At 40.6% G+C, this 24,437-nt stretch overlaps 1 protein-coding gene across 1 annotated transcript in view; it reads right to left on the minus strand.

The window, feature by feature from the left end:
- Positions 1-4,842: 4,842 nt before the first annotated feature.
- Positions 4,843-24,437, minus strand: part of LOC103666339 (odorant-binding protein-like) — a 45,437-nt gene continuing 25,842 nt past the window's right edge. Inside the window, exon 7 of the mRNA XM_040638585.1 lies at positions 4,843-5,030. Coding sequence (XP_040494519.1) covers positions 4,843-5,030 — 188 coding nt within the window. The remainder of the gene's footprint in view (positions 5,031-24,437) is intronic.

A 24,437-nucleotide genomic window follows, 5' to 3' on the forward strand; every position in this document is an offset into this window, starting at 1 on the left:
GGAGGACACTTTATGTATAAGTGAACCCAGAACTCGGTATTTCTCCGTATCAACTGAGTTTAGTGATTTCATATTAATTCAGACTTGCAGTATATAGTTTACATAACTATTAACAATATTTAATGTGTTTCTCTTGAATTCTGGGACTTGAAGTTATTTAAAATTACAGGAACGCATGCAAGAACTCTCTTACGTTTATATAGAAACCACTTGATTATGATATTTTCCTTCAAAATACCCTACTTCTCCATGGTATTTGATTGACTCGCCTTTTTTGAACTTCTCAGTAGAGGAGTAATAAAGACCTCGGGGAACGTTTAAATAATGGTTATAACAAAAATAAACCTTAGGGGCCCCTGGGTGGCTCAGTCGTTAAGCATCTGCCTTCAGCTCAGAGCATGATCCCAGAGTCCTGGGATCGAGCCCCACGTCAGGCTCTTCTGCTGGGAGCCTGCTTCTTCCTCTCCCACTCCCCCTGCTTGTGTTCCTCTCTCGCTGGCTGTCTCTCTCTGTCAAATAAATAAATAAAATCTTTAAAAACGAAAAGAAAAGAAAAATAAACCTTAAATAGTAAATCTTCTTTTCACAAGTATATAAAACTCAGGAAAAATTATATGTACAGTGTAATCCTAATCCTATTGGTCAGGAATATGTATGTACGTGTATATTTCTGTGTATAGATATGTGTGTGTGTGTTTATATGAGTACCCACTTTTTATCTATATAAAAACATATATAGGGATAGATACATATTATGTGTATGTATTACAATATATATTATGTACATTCCTGTGTTTATATATATGTTATATGTATATAATAGATCATTTATCTATTCCTGTATCTATATGTCTATATATTATGTCTTTTACATATATATATACATACAGACATTTGTTTTTTTCCTTTTAATTCTCTTCAGTGTACTCGGAATTTACAGAACGATGTGGAGACTCACTCTAAATTGTTAAAACTATTTTACCTAAATAGTTAGAAAAATACAGAGTATGTAAGTAGGAGTGTATTCACCCAGTCACTTAAGCAGAAAATGCTCCAACGTCATCCCACACTAGCTTGCCTAGTATCGCGTTCTTTTTCATTCAAGGAAGACGGAGTTGTTAAGACCATGATGTGTTCCTGGAAATTAGAACCTTACGAACTAGGTGAAACTCTACCTCTGAAACTACGAGAAAGAAAGCAAGTAGGAAAGGAGGAAAGGAAAGGAGAAAAGGAAGAAAGGAAGGAAGGAAGGAGAAAAGAAAAGGAGGAAGGAAAGAAAGGGAGGAAAGGAGGGAAGGAGGGAAGGAAAAAGGGAAGGAAGGAAGGAAGGGAGGAAGGAAGGAAAAGAAAGAAGAAAGAGAGAGAGAGGAAGGAAGGAAGGAAGGAAGGAGGGAAGGAAGGAAGGAAGGAAGGAAGGAAGGAAGGAAGGAAGGAAGGAAGGAAGGAGTTGCACACACACACAAGTGTGTGTGACTCAATTGAAAATTCCACACTAATTGACTATAATGGACTCAGTTGAAAAGTCAGCACTAGGACTTATTAGGCACCTGTAGGTGACAGTTGACTTAGTTTGTATGAACTTTATTTTTTCTAGACTTATTTACAGAATAAAAATAAAGTAGTAAGGAAATTTGATAGAAGATTTAAAGGATTTGATTTTTCACAAAGCTGAAATTATGGAGAAAGAGCATTTGTTTAGTACAGAGAGCACGAGTGAGAGAGAGAACCTATAAAAACTAATTTTATAGGTTTCAATGTAGGCATTTTACAACAAGTTTGTTCCCTTCTTTATTTCCAATCTTTAAAAATAATTCTTTTAATGGCTTCAATACTGGGAGCTGTTGACTCCGGGGAAGGGGGGAGTATAGCAAGAATACTAATATTTGAAAGATCAGGTAGCTACTGTTGTCTTTTTGGTTCTTTGTTGACTTTCTCTTTATTAGGACCCTAGAAAGAGATTGCTCACCCTGGAGATAATAAAGGATAAACAAACAAAAAACAAACAAACAAACAAAGAATATGTCAGTTTTTTTATCCCAGCCATAGACAGCCTGCTTCTGTGCACTGCTCAAACGATTGTAAAGTTGGGGAGCTTTTATTAATTTAATTGCCGAATTGCTTTCTCTACAAGCCACTTAGAGAACACTTAGCAGAAGGCGCTAACCTGTGGTCGATGGCCAAATGAACTTTGACAGAGTCTCATTTGCTCTTGAACCAGACAAGCAGTTAATGGTTGGGGGGAAAATGTGAAGCAAACGGAAACATTTGCTAATAGACAGTGGAACACGTCTAAATGGGATATTTTGTAATTAGATGTCTTTGGTTTGTTGGAATAATGCCTCTGGAAGCTTGACCTCAGCATGGATCAGTTAGCCTTATACCAGAAAATATTTATTCAATTCTGACGTTGGAGGAGAAAATACAAATTTCTCGAGACATGCTAAAAAGAGCCTTCAACAAGTTAGTGTCAAAAACACAAACTGTTTATAGTTCATACACTTGTGAAAATAATATTGCTGATACATTTGTAGATAATTAAAACAATATCTATCCCTGAGGATTTTTTCCCAGGGGCTGTCAGAACCACCAAGCCATGATTTTTGTCATGCTTTGCACCCAGATGCAAGGTCGCCCTCTTACAACCGCCTTTTACCCAAGACTCTGGGAGACGCACAGATCACCTAGAAAGCAGGGGAGTACGTGTCAGGCTATCGTGTTAACTGTAATCACCTTTGCACGCGTGCTCATTCTGTAGGCGGCTCCGAAGCCCAGATACCCACTGTGTGAGCCACACGGCAGGTTCACGTCATTGTGGGGTCACGGCGTAGGACTGCGAACTACTCCAATAAGCAAACGTTCAGCTTGAGAAATAGTTCACCATGACTTCAGTACAAAGCCCCACTTGTTTTAAAGTAGTATTTACGGGAAGAGCCTTCTCCAGATTTAAGAACGTGGCAACTGTAATTAATAGGACCGCATCTTCAGCGGAAATTTGCTACACTCTCATCACACACACACAAAGTAACTCTGTGAAGTGGTGGCTATATTAATACCCTGATTGTGGTGATGATGTGACGGCATATGTGTCTCTCAGATCAGTCATGGCGTACCCCTTACATGCATATGGTCTTACCTGTCACTTATACCTCAGTAAAGCTGGGAGGAGCTGGAAGAAAAGAGAAAGTAGCCTACATTACAAATAAATGAATCCCATACAGGGACTGTTAACATATCAGAGGACAGCCATGGTAATTTAGGAATTAAAAACAAAACAAAATAGTATGAATGAGTAGAAGGCTCAAATCACGGACACGAATAACTACACAGAAACCCTGGGACAGAAAATTGAATTGAAGCAATGAAAGAATACTTTTAAGTCTATTAGAAGGTAGGGAGGAGTTAAAGACGTTTTTTGGGGTGGAGGCCTCTGAATTATGATGAGCAGACCCAAGAAAGCAAACTTAAAGGATTTTTGGAAGACGCGTGATTCGAAGTGTGTGCACTGGAGATTTGCCTTTCTTTCACGGAGCGAAAGCCAGGTTGATACAGTTGGTCTTAAATGACGATTTAGAATGGTGGTACGTTCACCAGTGACGCAAGCCCTTACAACAGTTTCAAGGATTTTAAGTGATACGGTTGCCGTTTGCACGATCACATCCATCTTGGACACCACACGGTTAAAAACGGCAGGGATGCTGAAGCATGTGAAAAATTTTATCTTTAAAAATTATTTGCAGGGACCTTCCTCGAGTTGACAGTCTATCTATCACAGTTTGGAGAAGAGGTATCGGTCGCACCTGGATTCCGTTTATCTCAGTGTTGATGGATGAACTGTGAGGAGATAAGACGGAGGTAAGAAGCAGGCAGGATGGATTTGTCACAGAATGAATGACAGCATTCGCTCTTTTAATCAGCAGCAAGCTCGCAGGCAAAATGAAGTGGGGTTTACAATTAACACGTGGATTCTGGCTCTGTTCGCACGGCGATGGCCAACGCCATCAGCAAAGATTCATTATTTGTTGGTAGGTTCTGTGGTTTGGGCTACATTTCTCCCGTGACCTCTTGGTCCTATCTTCAGCCCACAGGATGGGCTGCACAAACTTTATCTGAAACCTCAGAGATAGGAGCCGTGCAAGATACACACGCTTCTATAGACTTGGCCAGCAAACTGTATCCAGGGAATAAAATAGCACCTAGATACCTGAATCACATTCTGGATTTTTTTAAAAGTACTTTGCATTTGATGTGGATTGTACACTAATTAAATCGTGCATAATGCTGCATTTTAAAATGTTACTGTGGATTTCCATTTGAAAAAGACCACGCCAGCCGAAGGAATGGTTCAGACAGTAGGCATACGTTGAGAAAGGGGAATTCAGAGCGGGAATCCCAGACCATAAATAATACCACCACGCCACCTACAATGATAACAGTGACGGAGAAGAAAATCCTATACCATTCCGATTAATACTTTAAATGTTCTTGTTAACCTTGCAAAGAAAATTTTTTAAAAAAAGGAAATGCTTTGAAATGTTCAGTCTCATTGAGAAAACTTGCTTAAGCGAAGACCCCACAACACCATTCCTCACCTTAAGGAATGTGCAGTCTGTGTACGACACAAACTAGAAAAATTAGAGGTAAGTTATTACAAGAGATACAAAGAATGCATTGTCAATGCCGTGGAAGATCATGGTGCCAGCAGGCGAAGAGTAAAGAAGAAAGTATTCAGTTCACTCGGGCCGAGTGGGTAGTTTGTTTTAGGCAGAAATCTGGGTGTGACTTACAGAGTGAGGTCCAGAAGACAGGTTGGCATCAGGGTTTCTAACTTTGAGGGACAGAACCCTATACAGGTTTCTTCGTCATTGCCTGAGGGATGCAAAACACATTTATGCGGGAAATGATGCCATAAACTGTGCTGGCCTGGCTTTTGAACGAAATGTCACGGATGTCACGCGGTATCGCTAAGCTTTCCTGGGAGTCTGTTCCGTGCATATTTACTCGATTAGATATGGCGAAGCCGTGGCGTGTTCCTGGAGAGGAAATACAGCCTCAGGACATGACGAAGACTCTAGTTTCCAGGTGCAGCTCCTTCCCTTCTGGCGGTGAAGGCGTGAAAAGGGCACTCTGTCTAACGGGGACCGTAGCACCACCCACCCAGTGGGACCCTGGGGGACCCCCTGCAATGTGCGGTGTTCAGAATCGGCCTGCTCAGTTCTTTACCTGAGGCTTTGTTGTTATCGGATGCCCTCCTGCCTTCCTCCTGGTGCTCGTGGTTCACACACGTTCTGTCGCCCTCACTGACCCGGGACCCGGTTATCCGTTAGCTGTCACACTGCCAAAGAGACGAGTACAATGTGTGACACTTTTTTTTTTTTTAAGATTTTATTTATTTATTTGACAGAGACAGAGCCAGCCAGAGAGGGAACACAAGCAGGGGGAGTGGGAGAGGAAGAAGCAGGCTCCCAGCGGAGGAGCCCGATGTGGGGCTCGATCCCAGGACCCTGGGATCACGCCCTGAGCCAAAGGCAGACGCTTAACGACTGAGCCACCCAGGCGTCCCTAAAGTTTACATCTTTTCTTTCAAGTCACTTTCCTTGACTCCTTAAGATCGAGTTAGGTACCCTTCTTCTATAGCATACTGTATCTCTATCATTGCAAGTACCCCTGTGTCACTCTTTCCGCCCTCTCTGTAGCAACTCACTGGAAATAGCATGACAGTCTGCATATCATACGTGATAAATTTAGGGTATGTCGTAAACCGTATTCCATACATAATGTTATCAATAACTAGTACCTAGACAGCTATGTAATGCATTATTTACCTACACAGCTATGTAATGCATGAATGGAAAATACATTTAAATATTTATTTATGGGACGCCTGGGGGGCTCCGTCGGTGAAGCGTCTGCCTTCAGTTCAGGTCATGATCTCAGGGTCCTGGGATCCAGCCCCACGCTGGGCTCCTTGCTCAGCAGGAGTCTCCTCTTCCCTCTGCCTGCCGCTCCCCCTGCTTGTGAACTCGCTCTCTCTGTCAAATAAGTAAATAAAATCTTTAAACTGAATAATAAATATTTATTTATAAGTTGCTTCAAGTATATAAACCTGCACAGGTGTTTTTGTTTATTTAAATGAATTTAATTGTTTGCTGCTTCTAATAACACAGAGTTAAGTAAACATTAGGTATATATAAGTACGATTCCATATTGTTACTACATGAAGTACTGACAGCATATATACAACTGTATTCACATTTGTGACATATTATTTACAAGTATGCATTATAATTTGTATGTAAATTCATTTAAATATGTATAAATAATTGCTTGTACATGAAATTATATTTATATTCTTGGTATATTTTGTCTATTTTTAATTTATTTATTCATTTTTAGGGAGAGAGAAAAAGGGCAGGGAGGTGGTGGGGAGGAAGGGAGAGAGAGAATCCCAAGCCGACTCGCTCAGTGCAGAGCCTGACACGGGGCTCCATCTCATGACCCTGAGATTGTGACCCGAGCTGAAATCAAGTCGGACACTTAACCCCACTGATCCACCCAGGCACCCCTTACATGGTATATTTTAATACTCATTATCACGTATCAATCTAGAGATTGATTTAATACTCATTATCATGGGCATTTAGGACTAATAACACAGGACAGTTGGGAAGGCTCACTAGTGCGGGGACTGGAGAAAGAGGAATACAGGTGTCCGTAATGAGGAGAACCCACAGAAAGAAGACAGGTCATGGGATGCAGTAAGAGACTCGCCTGTTTGTGCCGCGTATTATCTTCAGTTCCGACTCCTAGAAGACATCCTCCAGTCTGTGTGCTGGAAGAGCGTCCCCTCCTCACGTTTCAGCATGTGCGTGCAACACACTTTTCAATGTCTCTCAGCGATTTACATTTCCCTACTCCACGGAGAAGAATTTCAGAGTCGAGAAATGTGGGGCCACTATCTCCTCCCTAAGCATTTAAATATGTTTTCTAAATCAAAAGACATTGCGTTTCAAGCAATGAATAGACCATATATAATCAACACGGTTTTTCTTTGCAAAACTCAGTACCTCGATACAATGACAGAAATGGCAAATGTTTTGCAGAATGCTTTTTGCCGAGGATGTATCGATAACAGTATCGATGATAACATTTATTCACACCATGGTGACTGTTTCTGGAGAATGACACAGTAGCAAGTGTAAGAAAGGCTGCATCCTTTGTGGTGGGAAGGAATCCCTCTTCATATATCATGCATTAGTCCGTCTTTAAAGTGGGCCGCATCCGTTTGCTGTGCGTGATTTTCACTGCAAACATTCACTTTCCACCAGCCACAGAATTGTCTCCATAATTTTTAATGCAAAACAGAGACAATTCACAAAAACTTTCATCGTACTTGCTCAAGTAATTACAGTCCTGTTCACGAAAGAGAATTTATTAAGCAGTTTTGACTCCCCCATGTGTACAAGCGATTTAAAACCATGCAAAGCATTTGACACTTTTATAGATGATGATTTAATAATGTTAGTCTGAAGCTGACTTTCAGTGAGCACTATGAAAAATACAATGTAAGTGGTATACATATATGACAGATATAATTACAGCTCACCTAAAAACTGCAAGTACCTGCTTGACTCATTTGATTTACAGAACTGTCCCTGCAACCCTAACGTTATCAGTGGTAAATGAAATGTAAGGATCTGGGAAATGAGTGGGTATTAATAGCATTCTATGTTTAGATAAGTGCTTTTAATGAAGTATTAATCCGTGATACCAGGTCTGTAATTACAAACTTCTCTGGGCTTTCAGTCTGTCAAGGGACATAAATAAGTCGCATGTGGGTATACATTATGCAGTATATCTAAATATATATATATATTTGGAAACATTTTCTTGCAGAGTATGTGGAAAGGTATAGTGTTCTGCAGAATATTGTAAAAGAACATTGAAATATGTGAACCCCCAGGGCCAGGAAAAGATGTTTCTGTGAAGATACCCCAACCCACTAATATTTCGTTACCGCCTGCCGTGTTATTGAGCCTGGTTACAGCTATGGAGATCTAATTACCGTTTTTGAGAAATTTCCCCACCAGCAAGAAGGACGCAGTCGCAAACTCTGTAAAATGAACCTGATTGCAAATGCGAAGGGTGCAGGGTGCGTCTGCTTACAGACTAACCTGGAATGTTCCCATCACGTCGCTTATGAGCTTCATTCTATGTGTGTTGCTTTCCTTGTTTCCTTTCTTTTCTTCTTCTTCTTTTTTTTTTTTTTTTTTTAAGATTCTGTTTTATTTATTTGAGAGAGAGAGAGCGCATGAGCAGGGGAAAAAGCACAGAGGGAGAGGGAGAAGCAGGCTCCCTGAACAGCAGGGCTTGAACCTGGGACTCTGAGATCAGGACCTGAGCCGAAGGCAGACACTTGGCCGACTGAGCCACCCAGGCACCTCTGCTTTCCTTATGTCTAAAAAGAGATTGAGCAAGTCCATTTTTTAAGCCCCCCTCCGTGTCAATACATGGGTTCCTTATTCTGAAATCTCAGTATACCTGTACTTTCTAAGTCTTGTCTCTTTTGCAACTCTGGATTTGGACCTCTTAACAGACATTTCTGGAATTGTGGCTAAAAATTGTCACCGCTCTTTGCACACGCCAACCTCCTGCTACTTAACCCAGATACGAAATGGGGTCCTCGGCTTGATTCCTTCATGACGAAACCCATGCCAGCTGGAGATCTTGCTGCTGCTGGTTCTCCTGCTGCTGACTGAGGCTCTCCTGTCCTGGAGGTCCTGCGTGCTTTGTCCCCTGGGCATCCTGCAGGCTGCCCTGGAGCCGCGCCCGTTCTAAGAAGGGCTACTCTCCTGCGGTGGCCAGCAGGTGGCATGAGCTCACGGTGTGTTTCATGCACATACTGTTCAGGCAGGGAGCCCGTGCCAGGCTGACTTCTCTCTCTCCTCCTGTTCCAAATAGCAAAATCTGCACCGAGAGGAAAACGTGGAGCAGAAGCAGGAATCTTGTCTCTGAGAAACACTGACCCTCAGGGACCCTCCTTCTTTCCCTGGTCAGTGACTCTGGTGGTCTGGAATATATTTTATATATATATATATATACGTAAATATATATATATTTATAAATATTTTTTATATATTCCATATATATGTATTATAAAATTTATTGCACAAGTTCGTTTGTTCCTCCAAACCCAAAACTGCAGGATTTTCCCCCATCACATTAATATTTAAACTCTTTCAGGGGCGCCTGGGTGGCACAGCGGTTAAGCGTCTGCCTTCGGCTCAGGGCGTGATCCCGGCGTTATGGGATCAAGCCCCATATCAGGCTCCTCCGCTATGAGCCTGCTTCTTCCTCTCCCACTCCCCCTGCTTGTGTTCCCTCTCTCGCTGGCTGTCTCTATCTCTGTCGAATAAATAAATAAAAAATCTTTAAAAAAAAATAAAAAAATAAACTCTTTCAGAATTATCACATACATTTTCAGCCACAGGATTGTTTTTGTGTTGTTGTAAATGGATCTTTTGAAATTTCCCTTTGTTTCTCCCTGGGTTATAGAAATACAGTGTTATTCACAATCTTGCAAAATCCTTAATAATTCCAATAGTTTGTATTTTAGATTTTCTATGTGCTGCATAATGTCATCTGAACACTGAAACTTTCATATCTTTCTTTCTAATATATATATGGATAGTGCAAGTTTTTCTGTGCATTCTTTCATTAACAAGGGTGTCTAGAACAATGGATGAATAGAGTGGCTCAGTGTTTCTTAGTGATTTACAAAAACACATTTCCCCATTCACTGCAATTATCTGAATGCTGTACTTTGAAGACTGTCTTTATTGCATGAAGGAGACTGCCTTCCATCACCATGACCTAAAATTTGTTTTTTAAAAATCACAAATGGCTGTTGAATTTTATCATTATTTTCTCCCAGTGTAGAAATGGCTGTAGCTTCATTTTCCCCTCTTTCTGCTTTTTTTTTAATTGAAATGGAAATCAGTCTTTCAAGTGGTAACAGTAGCTTCGCTCATACATAGCTTCGCTCGAATGAAATGTGTCATTCCACTGATAGCAACTGTAAACAAAATATGAACAAGTCTTTGCATCGGTGGAAGAAAGACCCGAAGCCGACGAAATCTGGCCATGCTGTATTCATGGGAGGACACGCGTGGAGAATTACACTTGTATGTGTCGCTCAACTTAAGAGCAATTCTCAGCCTGTGTGCGGTGGACGATTGAACGCCACGTATAACAGGGCTGCGTATATTTGAAGACCTGCAAGATGGCGTTTGAAGAGGACGTGGCCCACAGACCATGAGGAATTCTGCCCAAATGTGGGGGTGGCATCTGAGCTGAAAATATGTTTCTATCTGATGGAAAACACAGTCTCCAAGGGTGGAAGCTGGTGGATTTCCAGCACAAAATGCCAGAGATTGACATCATTCGGGGACATTTAGAATTCTACATAGGTTACAGTTTAGGGTTAGAATACTATTTTTAAAAAATTATTTATTTTAGGGCACCTGGGTGGCTCAGTGGGTTAAGCATCTGCCTTCAGCTCAGATCATAATCCCAGGGTCCTGGGATCGAGTCCTACATCAGGCTGCTTCTCCCTCTCCTGCTGCTGCTCCCCCTGCTTGTTCTCTTTCTCTCTCTCAAAGAAGTAAATAAAGTCTTAAAAAAAAAAAAGAAAAAGAGAAAATAGTATTTATTTTAGAGACAAGAACGCAAGTGGGGGGGCGCCTGGGTGGCACAGCGGTTAAGCGTCTGCCTTCGGCTCAGGGCGTGATCCCGGCGTTGTGGGATCGAGCCCCACATCAGGCTCCTCCGCTATGAGCCTGCTTCTTCCTCTCCCACTCCCCCTGCTTGTGTTCCCTCTCTCGCTGGCTGTCTCTATCTCTGTTGAATAAATAAATAAAATCTTAAAAAAAAAAAAAAAAAAGAACGCAAGTGGGGCAGGAGCGGCCGAGAGAGAGAGAGAGAGAGACTCAAGCAGACTCCCTGCTGAGGGCTCAGCCCCACTAGGGGCTCGATCTCATGACTCTGAGATCAGAACCTGAGTTGAAATCAAGAGTCAGATGCTTAACCAACTGAGCCACGCAGGCACTCCAGCGTTAAAATACTTTAAATCAAAACTGGTGAAATAGTCATATTTTGACATCTCTGCTCATCAGGACAATAGTACATTTTATTTTTATCAGTTTTCATCCAAGTTATTTTTAAATTTCAAGGTCGTTCAGTGTGCTTGAACATAATTTTCTACGGAACGCCTTACGAAACTGACTTTGCTTAATTTAAAATAAAAGTTCGATCCCGCACTCTTCAGAGTCCCGTTCAGCCATCCTTCATATTCTTATTATTTGAGTACCTTTCTATTTTTCTGTATCTCTACAACTTAATCAATGAACATGTTTAAATCTGTGCTAACCTCAGACATGCAAAGGCAGTGCTACAAAATAGAGATTGCTGACGTCCTCTGTTGTAATGCTGTTTAGTTATGGAGAAAGAAGAGCGCAAGGCACGACCAACTTGTTTAAGGCAGAAATGGAGGTTTCAGGAGGCAAGAGCAGGTGGGTAATTTTAGTTCTCAGAGACAGGGTATACCGTAGGAGCTCAGCCACTTACTGTGGGCATGCATCTGCTTTTTCCTGTGAAATGAAGGTGATAAGCCCTTTATGATGAAGTTAATCCATGGCGACCAGTAAGCAACAATGAATAGATCCGGTTAGTTAAAACCAGTTTTAGCTTTGACACAACTCTTCGCAACGGTTAGTTGAAATTCTAACACAGCATAACCCCTGTAGAAAAGGTGATGTAAGGGCAACGGAATTTGCTAAAATTATGAATTGCGAATAATCAATTGTGGATAACCCTGTTCCCTCTATGGGGCATATCATCCACTTCTTCTTTCGCTACCTTTGACAAAATTCCTGGTGATAAGAACTAAGGCGGTTTGTGGGAGGGGAAGGGAGCCCTCCGTGGTCAGAGACGTAGCTCACGCTGTCACGGTGCCTCAGTCTCTCTGACTCCCGGGTCAGCGTCAGTCTGCAGTCTCGTGAGAAAGGTGAGGGTGTCTGCATGTCTGTGGGCACAAAGACACGAGGTCTGATATCATACTTGAATATTGCAATTCTTTGGGAATATTTGCCTCACTGAGGTGGCCAGTTATAGACTCTGCAGTTATGTGAGTCTCTCAGCCTTTTTCTTCCTGGTTGACCATCATTCCTCTCATTGCCCCCAAAAGATGAAATATTGAACGCCAAACCCCCGTTTGCTGACTCAAAGACTAAGGTGCTGTCCCTGGGCAGGTTTCTCCTCTGTACACACGTATATTCCATATATTCGATCTTTTGTTTCTATGTAGCTGGAGTATAAGCAATGCTGAAGCCAATGAGGGAGAAATATTTGAGCCAGAATTACCCGCCCCCCCAAAAAAAAACAGTATCTAAAGCATTCTTACAACGTCAGTGCCATTGCAAGAACGTTTCTAAAAATCCACCCCGGATTTAATCCCTAACAGCAGCCAGCCTGCTGCACTGATGTGTAGACAACGCATTAATGGGTTTAATTGTCTTTTAAGGAAATACTCCAATTTTCAGCTTCCCAGTTCACAGGGGGACAATGCTTCCCCACGTACATGGTGTTGCTTGGTTAGGTGATCTGCGCACAGACACAGCTGTATGTCTGACACGCAGCCTTAATTTTCATCTTAGCGTACTTGATAGATAGAAACGGTACCAGGTCAGGAGTCTGAAGAGTTTCACATGTTTCATTTCTCCTTTTACACAAAACACGTCCTAAGAAAGTACAACACTCACGACTCTGATAAATTTTCATCAGACATTTGTTAGAAGACATGCGATCTGTAGGAATACAGACATTCGTTTATACTTGATACTGAAGCAGATTCTAAAAACTGTCTCCATGAGTGATTCCTTGTTTCTATTTAAATTACAGTGGGTTTTGCCTTGTAGTCCTGTAAAGGCTGCTAATACAAGAGTATCAAACCTTTAACACAATAGAAGGAGTTATACACCTGTCCTACTACCGGTGCCCTGGGTTGGAGCCCAGCAGGAGGTGAGGTAGCCCGTCTGTAAGTTAAGCATCTCCTAAGTTGTTTATCTGCTCTTACTTCATAGGTTCACGAAGGAAATCCGAGGACCTGTGTATATAGTGTAGGACCGCAAAGCAACTCAGAACACACTCTCCTGTGTGATTTGGGCAGGGGGAAGCAAAGTAGAGGGGAAAAGGCAACCATGGGTCTTTGCATTTCAGCCCTCCCTTTACTTCATTCCACATGAAGTTAGGAACCGAGAAGACATCAGCGTAACTCTGTTTTCCGAGTCTCAAAATGGTCTGTAAAAATACGGAAAGCTACCCTATTTCACGTCGTCGGAAAATGACACTTTCAGCTGCCTGGGGAGTATACTTGGGCTCGTAATGTAGTAATAATTGTTACTATGAATTGACGGTTGAGGATATAGAGATTGAATGCTGGCCAATCCAGGGATATGGTGTACAGAATTTCCTAATGGAGTTTGACCGGTGGCCACTGCTTTAAAGAGCACCCTACAGAATTCTTTTCCTGCAGAATATGCTAAATTATGTCAGGATATGTTAGAATATGCTGACATAAACTTAGCTCCCAGGAGTTAAAGAAATCCTTTATATGAGAACAATACTAAATTCAATCATTGTTATGGAGGGAAAGGCATGCTCTTGTGCTGCTGTTATGATATCGATATGTTCCAGTGAACCTTATCCCAAACCGTATACAGTCTAGGAAGAAAATAAATATACGAACAGCTGCGTATAAATGACCCAGTGCACAGAGGCAAGGATGTGATGCCCCGAGGCTATTGTACAACCATCAGTTAGTATTCTGTAAATTGTATCATTGAATTATTCCTAAGCACAAATGCCCATGACGCTGTGTGTAATGGTTTCCTGAGCACCGTCTGTGCTTTATGTCTCCTGGACAATTCTGACCTGCTGTCCGAGAAGCCACCCCAACTTTCTGCAATGTGTAGCAGGGACCGATCATGGAGAGCTGCCATATGCAGCAAGGAAAGGGTTCATTGGAGAGGCAGCCGGACCAGGAGGAGGGAGGGCAAGCCTTAAATCTTCCTATATATGAATATAATATAGGAACAGGAGAAACCAAAACAGAAGTGAAGTTGTAGTATGGGTGATAAGAAGACAGAGCGGGTCATAATGTAATTAAACGATGAGTTGGCAAAGCATCAGACATACCTCTTATTTATTTGTATTTTCTATTTTTTCTGTTTCTGTGTATTTATTGCCTTTTTAAGTTTCTTATGTTTGGTAAGGATTGCTACCTTCCTCCATTGCACATATTCAATTTTTTATCAAGTATTTAGACACCTGGCTATTTCAGCCATGAAATATATACACAGTAATTTCATCTTCTTTAGACCAATGACAACAAAATTGAGTTAATAACCTCACTGCATTTATTAAAGTGCCAAATACATATAAAACGTGTTTGATAGTCTTTTTTTAATGATTATTATAAGCTTTAAAAATAATCAAGTGATTCCTTCCATATTTTACCCAAAAATGCAGCTCCTAGTGTAATACCACTTTGCATGATGAAAGGGAAAAAAAAGACTCATTATTTAGATTATGGGAAAATTAAGTGTGGCTTTAAGTTCTTCTATTTTACGTCACAGGATCAAATGAAATAGATATACTGGAGTATAGTCTTAGTGACGCAGAGTAAATAAGATCATAGGACTGTAATGGTCATGTCCTTCACCCTTCTGAAAATGAAAAAGAAAGCATGAGTCGTTGGAAGATGACGGGAATTACTACTTGTAGAGTAGAAATTGGACTGGGATGTCCGTTTGAAGCCCTTCACGGTGGGAGCTGTGCACTCACAAGCGGTGATAACGCTATAGCACTCAGCCTCCTACGCGGTTACCTCTCCCCCACCCTTCGAGACTGCGCCTCATGGTCCCCGGAAAACAAAGCCGATCCAAGTTCACTGTCAGATACAACCGCAAGAATGTCATTGCGGTTATACCCATCAACAAGTCATGCTTGGTATCATCCTCCCAAACTTGCAGAGTAACTCTGATGTTGGTGTCGGTATCACACGGATTTGAGAAAAACAGCATTCAAAGCACAAGTGATTTGCTCCAATTCACTCTCTTCTCCCAGATTTGAAACTCAGTTTTAGGCAGAAATCAGAACCAAAAATAATTGACCACATACGAAACCACTGGGGCAGGGAGAGAGCAAGAATTGTACAAAACAGCAAGAAGAGGAAAATCATCCCTTTCCAAGCAAAATCCTTTTTGCGATTGCAAAAGGCCAATCCAGTCCCTCACTTATTTTCACGCAAATCCCTATTTTACAATTTTGTAGGTTTTTGCTGTTTCTTATCTCTCTGTCTCTCTGTCTCCCTCCCTCTTTCCCCTTTTCTTGTCTCTCTGAATTGCTAGCTTTGAAGAAGCAACACTCCCTAAGTTCCAGAGTGACAAGTTTCTACCAGGGGCATTCACTTCCCAGGAGATAGTTGGACAATTTGCCACAGTATCACCTGGGAATTTGTCAGTTCCACGTAGCTACTCCTCCTTGACCATGGGCTTGGCACAGACCACCTGCTCTGGGGTGAGCTCTGTACCCTCACAATCCATATGTTGAGTCTCCAATGCCCAAAGGGACCATATGTGGAGATAGAGCATGTGAGACAATAATTAAGGTAAAATAGGGTCAGAGCGTGGAGCCCTACTCCAATATGGCGAGCGTACTTATAAGAATGGAAGGAGACACCCAGGATTTATGGGCACAGAGAAAAGGTCATATAAAGAGGCAGTGACCAGATCCCACGAGAGATCTCAATGCTGGAGTCTTTTGTACACTGTTAAAGAGTGTGAAGAGTAGAACCATTTACACAACTAGAATCCAAAACATGAGTTTGTTTTTCATCATTTCATGTGTCTTTGGAAAGGGAGCACCTTATGCAATATTGGCTGGAGAAACACTCCTGGAACAGGGTAAATGGTAGAAATCAAAACCGTTGTCCACAGAACCAATGTGGAGATGGTGGTCCACGGCAGGATGGTGACCGTCTGCAGACAGGGTGGCGGTGGTGAGGCAAGCTCACAACAGCGTGTTAAGAGATTCCTGGGTGAGAAATGAGGCACCAACAACCCATCCGTGGTGGTCTTCTGAAGCCCAGACCAAAGCGCTCCAGTGCACAGCCTTCATACTCACCACTGGCCATGGGATGGGGCACATCGGCCCTTGAAGAAAGCCAGAAACGAAACTCCAAGCAACCTATGGCTACTTAGTCCATGTTCTCCTGTCCGTCATGGCGTGTATTCGAGCCCTGGATCTTATTCTCTGTTAGCAGAGATGTTATGTTTTGCTTGGTTTTCTGGTATTTGTTTCTATCAGGAATCCATCCAAAATGCAGGCTACCAAACCACGTTTGACTCTGGAGCAGGGTCCTCAAACTGGGGGCAAGAGTGCGCATCGCCCAGGAGACATTGGACAACGGCCAAAGACATTTTTCAGTGCCACCGGCATCTGGTGGTCAAGGCCGAGCATGCTGGTCCACATTCTACACTGCCCAGAAAACCCAACAAACAGTTGTTCAACTCCAAATGTCAGTATTACCATAGCTAAGAAAACCCATGGCATAGAAATTTGAAGGTTTTGTGATTGATGTCAGATCACTCAACCCATGGGTACATTTCCGGCATCCACATCAGTTGGGATTTGAGAGGCATGTACCTGACCATGGAGCCTGGTATCACAAGTGTGAAGCTGACTCCGGTATGCCCTGTCGTGTGACCAGTGCAGAATCCTAGCTCTGGGAGTCCATTACCTGGTCGCTGCTAGAAGAGCCATGTCCTCGGCTGGAAAGGACTCTGAGTGTGTCAGGTGACACCCATGGTTCTTGCTCATTCCATCGTGCTTCAGCAAGATGGGGCAGACCATTTTTGAGAAACCTCGTCCTCCAGTCTTCTTCAAGACACAGCTCTCAAGGCGGTGACCTTAGTGGACAAATGAGAGATACCTCAGCCCACCTCCTTTATGTTCCTTGCTAAGCGGCAGACAGAACCAAGAATGCCCTGAGCCATGACAGCCTCCAAATTCAGGCAGCCATGCCGAGACACTGGGGAGTCAGCACATAGTCTGCCGCTCTGCGCCAGGATTAGAACAGACTGTGACGCTTGCCCAAGCGTCTGCTACTCTGGAGATGGTATTTTTGGGGACCCTTCTGTTGACGCCTCCCTGTGTTTCCACCTTCTATTTGGCCCCAAACCTTGTCTTCTAATTGTTTTTGTTTGAGATGAGTTGACATATATATAGATTGTATACTCTCATATAACTTAGTTCCGATGCTAATATAAAGATTATATGCTTGGCAGAGAGAAAATCCCATAAAAGCTCCATATTTTCTATTAGGAAAGCCAGCAGATCAGTTCTAAGAATAACAAAGTTATTTTGGGGAAGCCCGGATGCCCATTTCTTCCCACATAAATCAGCTTACTGTTCAGCCTTACAACCTCTTAAAAAGGACAGAGTGTCTTTATGATTCTTTACTCATAAAGAATTTGATAAGTATCAAATCTAAGGAAAGAATTCTTGAGTCTACAAGAGGAAGAGTAGGATGAGGTCTCTCAATCCAGATGACGATCATTTTTACAAAACAAACACAAAACCTGAGGTTGACTATGGCCAACGTTTTAGACGGACCTCCCCAGATTGCCCACGCGTCCTCCATTCCCTTCACTCACAGTTCCGTCAAGACTCAGACACCTCCCCCAGGTGGGGAATGCCTTGAACGAATGCAGGAAATGTGATCATCACATTGAGGCTGTGATCTGAGGAGGAAAAGAGATTTGCAATTCTCTTTCTTCCTCCAAAGCGGCTTCTTTGGGGTCGTGTAGGTGACAGTGCCACCATATGCTTCCTCACTTCATTTGACGTTAATGAGACATACAGCCAAGTGCTATGGATGTTCCTGTTTCCCTAATGTCTGTACAAGATCCTATAATTTGTAAAACCATATACGTTCGTGCACTCAACTCTTTCCGCACCACACTGTGGAAAGGGGTGCGATCACCCCCAATTTCTGAAAGTTAAAAGAGGAGAGATATCCGTCCTCCCTCTAGATCAAGTTGGATTAATGGAAACTGGAAAGAAAAAGAATAATTTGCATACTTACTTTTGTATGCCCATATTTACTTATTGATTTTTTGCCTCACGTGGGCTCGGGCAAAGAACGTTTCGTTCTCTCCTCAGTGAGAAACAGACATGGTTGTACGATGAATAATTTCCAAATGAAATGAGTGTAGGATTCCACAGTATTGACATACACAAGAGCGTCCTCTGAAGAGTGATCAAGGCCTTGGAATCACTCCATGCATCTACTTTCTGACCTTTCAAGAGGACTAAGATAAAGAACAAAACAGAATAATAATGTTTTGCCCTGCTTAAATTTATCCCTTGTCCCCTTACTATCCAAAATGCTAAGACTCATGTTCATTCTTGTCATTTCCTTCTACTTTTCTTTTCATCTGCTCTCAGACTCATTTTTTTTTTAAGATTTTATTTATTTATTTGAGAGAGAGAGAAGGAGAAAGCACACGAGTGGGGAGAGGCAGAGGGAGAAGCAAACTCCCCGCTGGGCAGAGAGCCTGGTGTGGAACTTAATCCCAGGACCCCAGAATTATGACCTGAGCCGAAGGCATATGCTTAACCAACTGAGCCACCAGGCGCCCCTCAGACTTTTTTTTTTAAGATACTTTTTATATTTTGATCTATGCCATTGCCCATTGTAAGGAAGCAGAAGGAAATGTTGGTGTCAGACAATGCTCCAACATTGATGAGACTCACTTCCTAAATTGACTGAAATTCAGCAGGAGATATTTTCACCATTCTTATCCGGGCCCTTGATGTGGTATTGTCCTGTTTGGTACATTTTCCAGAGATCTTACTAGGTTGACTCCACACATCATTTTCTATGCATGTTGCCCCAGGGCATCTCCAGCTATGGTGAATTTATCATCTCAACTACTAAAGCTTCCGATAATGCCTGTGGATCTCTTCCATCCTCCTCTACCAAATGGCTCCAGATTTCTGTAACCACCTAGTTTAGCTACTCTGAGATTCAATTGGAAATTCCTTATTAAAGTACAGCTGTATTTCTGGTTTTGATTCATGACACCATGTTGTCTTTCCAACAAGCTTTCATAGGGTCTCTTCACTCTGCTGGGCGAGCCTTCCTCAAGATGCACACGTGCCTGACTGTCCAACTGATTTTATGTTTCTGCTCAGAAGTCTTTACCATGTAAACCACTTCCCATAGAAAATTAATCCAGTATGCCCTGTTTTATTCCTCTAAATGGAGAATCTTGACCAACCAAGGTCTATTTCTCATGGAAATCATGTTCAAAAGGGGAAACACTAACTATTAATACATAAATATAATATGTGTCATGCCAATGTGTGTGTGCATGAAAAAATTTCAGAATTACTGGATGTAGAATTTCTAATGGATTTTCACTTTTATCAAATGTGTGTGAAGTGGAGTTAATAAGATGTGCTAAGAAAGCAAAGATCGTAAAGAACTTAGGGCTTCAGCTTCCTTAATATCGGTCAAGGAGCTCTTTGGTCATAGGACAGAGAGAGAAAGAGGAAATTCAATAAATAACATAAAAACTTACCAAAAAAAAAAAAAGAGAGAGAGATTTGCAAGGTCAGCGAAGCAGTATTGGAAATACATTAAAAGAGCTTAGCATGTGAAATAACTGGGATTGTACATTTGACTGTCCACATTTTTAAAAGTAGATTCTAGTTCAAATTATACCCTAAAATATCTTCAAGGTGATTTGAAAAGCTAAGGGTGAAAAACAGAATGATCATAATTCTTAGAAAATAGCAGATGTGCACCTTTTTGGGTTTCTTTAGAGACTTTTCACTCCTTAAAGCCACAAGCTGTAAAATAGAGTAAAAGTAATTAGATCGGGGCGCCTGGGTGGCACAGCGGTTAAGCGTCTGCCTTCGGCTCAGGGCGTGATCCCAGCGTTATGGGATCGAGCCCCACATCAGGCTCCTCCACTGTGAGCCTGCTTCTTCCTCTCCCACTCCCCCTGCTTGTGTTCCCTCTCTCGCTGGCTGTCTCTATCTCTGTGGAATAAATAAATAAAAATTAAAAAAAAAAAAGTAATTAGATCAAATTTTGGTATCAGAAAAGATACTCCAAACAAAATCATACTCCAAGCCAGCGACTTAAAGAAGATATTTCCTTACACTATTATCTGAAAAAAGTTATCTTCCCAAATTCATAAAATCCTATGAGTGGGTTATCTTAAGCTGTTACCAAACAGCAGCATGTCTATGATGCCTGTAATGTTTTGTACCTGCCCAGCATTCTTAGTGACATTCGGAAACACTCAGATGTCTTAGGGAGACAGACAGCCACCTTTCCTGTTTCCAAATGTGACGCCAGCTTGAAAACTTAATGAAAAATAATGAAGATGCTTCCATACTGTTTGGCTTGTATCTCCTCTCTGTCCATTACACCTGCTATCAACCCCTACTAAAACTGCCACAATGGTCCACTGATTCCATCTAGAAAAATTATAGATGCAATTATGCCAATTATAAGTTATGCCTATAATTTTTCTAGATATCTGTATATCAAGAGATACCAGTTTACCTTAAAAGGAGACAGCTTTTTGCATAAGCCCACATGTGTGGAGTGCATATTATATCAATTCATTTCAATTTTCAGTCACACTGAGCCGAAGAGGTCATTTGATCAGCAGAAATGACATGGCCTCAAACCATGGCTTTGGTGAAAACATAAGCAGTTTCTTCTCCATGTTAATAATTCTGATGTCAGGGAGACAATGACGTTGCAGTTCTCTTGAGTCATTATCACGCGTAAGCATGTGAACAAAATGGCAAAAAATATTAGATTGGCTGTCACCATGGCGGTCATGGGTAACGGTGAGAAAGAATGGTTTAAAGCTTGGGAGTCAGTGGGCATAATACCCTTTACCTCCATCCATGTTGTTGCAGATGGTAGGATCTCAGCTTTTTTTATGTGTAAACTTACATGTCCCCTTTTCTGAGGGAAATATACAAGAGTACAGTTGCTAGTTGATGAAATGTGTGTTGAAGTCTTTGCCCAGTTTCTGATTGGGTTTTTTTTTTTTTTTTTTTTTGGACTTATCGAGTTTAGAGAATTCTTTATGTATTCAAGAGACGAGTGTTTGTCAGTTACGTGATGGGCAAATATTTTCTCAAGCCTGTTGCTTCTTTTACATTCATTTAACAGTATCTTTCACATACCAAAAGTGTTAAATTTTTTTCCCCATCTTTTGTAGAATATTTTTATAAGTTGTGATTTTGGGTGTTAATTCTACAAACTCTGAATTGCCTTAGGTCGTAAGGTTTCCTTCCACGTTTCCTTATAAAAAGTTTCATAATTCTGTTTTACTACTATATGTATGACCTATATTGAGGTTATTTTTTATTTTTTTTGCTTTTTCAAAATATTTAGTTGATGTATAGCTCACATACAGTATAGTAATCAGATGTGCGGCATCCTGATTCAGCAGTTACATAGAAGATGAAATTCAGCTTGCTTTTCAATGAGGTGTAAGGTTTGCATGGAGAAGAAATGTTTTTGCTCCAAACACTCCCCCTGAATTTGTTGAAAACGTCTGCTATTTTTTTCCTTTGCTCACTTCCTCAATAATAGTTGGGTATATTTGTGTGGGTATATTTTTACATTTCCTATTCTTTCCATCAATGTGTATGTCTATTTACCACAAAACCCTATTCTATTACTTAGTGTAGCTTTACAGAAAGTCTTGCTGTAGGCCGTGTGAGTCCTTCAACGTCATCCACCCTTTTCAACATGGCTCTTTCTCTAGTCTAGTTCTTTTGCTTTCTATATAAATTTTAGACAAACTTGTCTAGATGACCAAAAATCACTCTTGGCAACCCCATAAGAGACGACGTGTGTTGACTCCCAAGAGCAATTTGAAGAGAAGATCTCTCTACTATTTTGAGTCTTCCAGTCCACTGAACAGGATATGACTCTCCTTTTGTTTGGGTCTTCATGGAATTCTTTCATCAGGATTTTGTTGTTTTCAGCATACACTTCTTGTTCATGGTTTGTTAGACAAGTTCTTGTGTATTTTATCCTTTTGGACAAATGTGAATGGTACTCTGTTTGGTGGTGGTTCCTTTACTTACAGTTGTTCGTTGCTAGGATAAGGAGTAGGATGGATTTTTGTGTCAATCTTGAATTCTGCAACCTGCTAGAGTAAAACTCTCTAGATCCAGGAGTCTGTTTTTTGGGAAATCAGTAGCATTTTTTGCTGATAGTATTGTTAGTAGTACTGTTGGTGATTGTGATAGTATTGATAGTACTGATTGTAGTACTGTTGGTGATAGTGATAGTATTGATAGTACTGATTATAGTACTGTTGGTGATAGTGATAGTATTGATAATATTGATTATAGTATTGTTGGTGATAGTGATAGTATTGATAATATTGATTATAGTATTGTTGGTGATAGTGATTGTTTTATCTTTTCCTTTTCAGCCTGCAATTTGTCTTTCTTATGTCAATGTTTTTATATTTATTTCATTCACTCTACTTTGGATTTATTTAGCTCTTTATTTTAATAGGTTTTTGGTGGTTGAAACAGATTATCTAATTGGGAACTTTCTTAATTTGTAATAAATATTTGGTTTTACACATATCTCTTTAAGCCACAATGTAGCTGCAATCCACAGATTTTGATATATTTCTGTTTTCACTTAGCTTTGTATTTTTTAAAATTTCCCTGAGATTTCTTCTTTTAAGCAGAGATTATTGTGAGTGTGATTTTTAATTACCACATGTTTAGAGATTACCTGATGTTTTAATTTTTTTAAAAAGCCTTCTCAAAGATATTTTGTAGGTAAGAAAACTTGAACTTAAAAATATATATGTATATATATATTCTAGTCATTCTTTTTACATATGAAATGAACTATGCATACTTTTAGAAAAAGTTGAAGTGACTTTTCCTATTTTGATGGCTTCTGAAATAGTATCTTTTCCTCAGTTCATGTCATCAAACCTTCTGTTTCTTATTCTTCCTATTTTCTTTGAATGCATTTTGCGTGGGATAAGGCAGTGGGTTGTCCATTAGAATCTTAAGACATTCCAGATAGTCAAGTGAGAACTGGGACAGTAGAAATCTGGTCTCAGGTGATATACTTTGGTAGAAACCAAATATTTAACATTTTCCCTTCTAACCATTGGTATTTTTCTGAGCCTAATGCACTGAGGAAATTAAAGACCACTTAAATCTCTGATATCGTGCTTCCTGAAATAATTTCCAGGGTTCTAAGTTTGCACCAGGGACTTCATGAAGGATTGACTTTAGTTTTCAGATTTCTTAACCCTGCCTCTGTTCTCTGACTACTGCTAGAATCCATTCATGTCATGCTGTAAACCAGGTGACCTATTAGACAGTAAATAGACTATTTTACCAGGAATTATAATGGTCTCACTCATGGTGATGACAGAGGCATCCCCATGAGAGATGGAACTTGTCTCTGAACAATAAAATACCACGAGTTCACCACCACATGTGAGAACACTGAAATTCCTCATGGAAGAGCCAACATACTGTTTCACAGTTCAGTGATTTAGAGCAAGGTATATATATGTATATCTTTGAGCCATTATGACAGAAAATCAGATGGCTCATTCTTATTTCTAGCAACAGAACCACTTTTAATCCCAGCATCAGTTAAATAATATAATTCACTCTCCTCTGTAATTCTGGTGTCCCAGTGGAATGATCCATGCAATAAATATACCTGACTGACTTAGAGTATATATTCGAATCTCCAGAACAAGTGTGTGTGTGTATATGTCTATATATATGTAATACGTATACATGCATATACAAACATATACACATAAACACACAGATACACCTGTACACCCCCCCACACATATATGTGTATATGTATATATTTTGTATATAAATGTATATGTATAAATACATGTATTTAGTTAATTATAAATTTATATATACTTCTAAATATATATTATTTATAAATTATATATTCTATATTTATAAATTATACTTATAGTTATTTATAATTATATGTACTTATATATAAACATTTAAAAGTTATATAACCATAATAGAGTTTATATATATAAACATATAACAACTTTTCAGAAAAACCTAACATGCCGTTGATCACTTATGCCACTTTTCTCAGAAGTCTACTTTCTAGGATTCTCTGTCAGCTAAACCAAAGCATGGCAGTTGCCTTGTGGGTACACATCTTGTTCCGTGGCCTCCTTCTTCACCAACGATGCCAGTCTGCACTAGTCTTGTTAGTAGTGGCACTGATACTGTAAACAGTGTCT

The sequence above is a fragment of the Ursus maritimus genome (genome assembly GCF_017311325.1).
Source record: "Ursus maritimus isolate PB19 chromosome X unlocalized genomic scaffold, ASM1731132v1 scaffold_X1, whole genome shotgun sequence".
NCBI classification, from domain to species: Eukaryota; Metazoa; Chordata; class Mammalia; order Carnivora; family Ursidae; genus Ursus; species Ursus maritimus.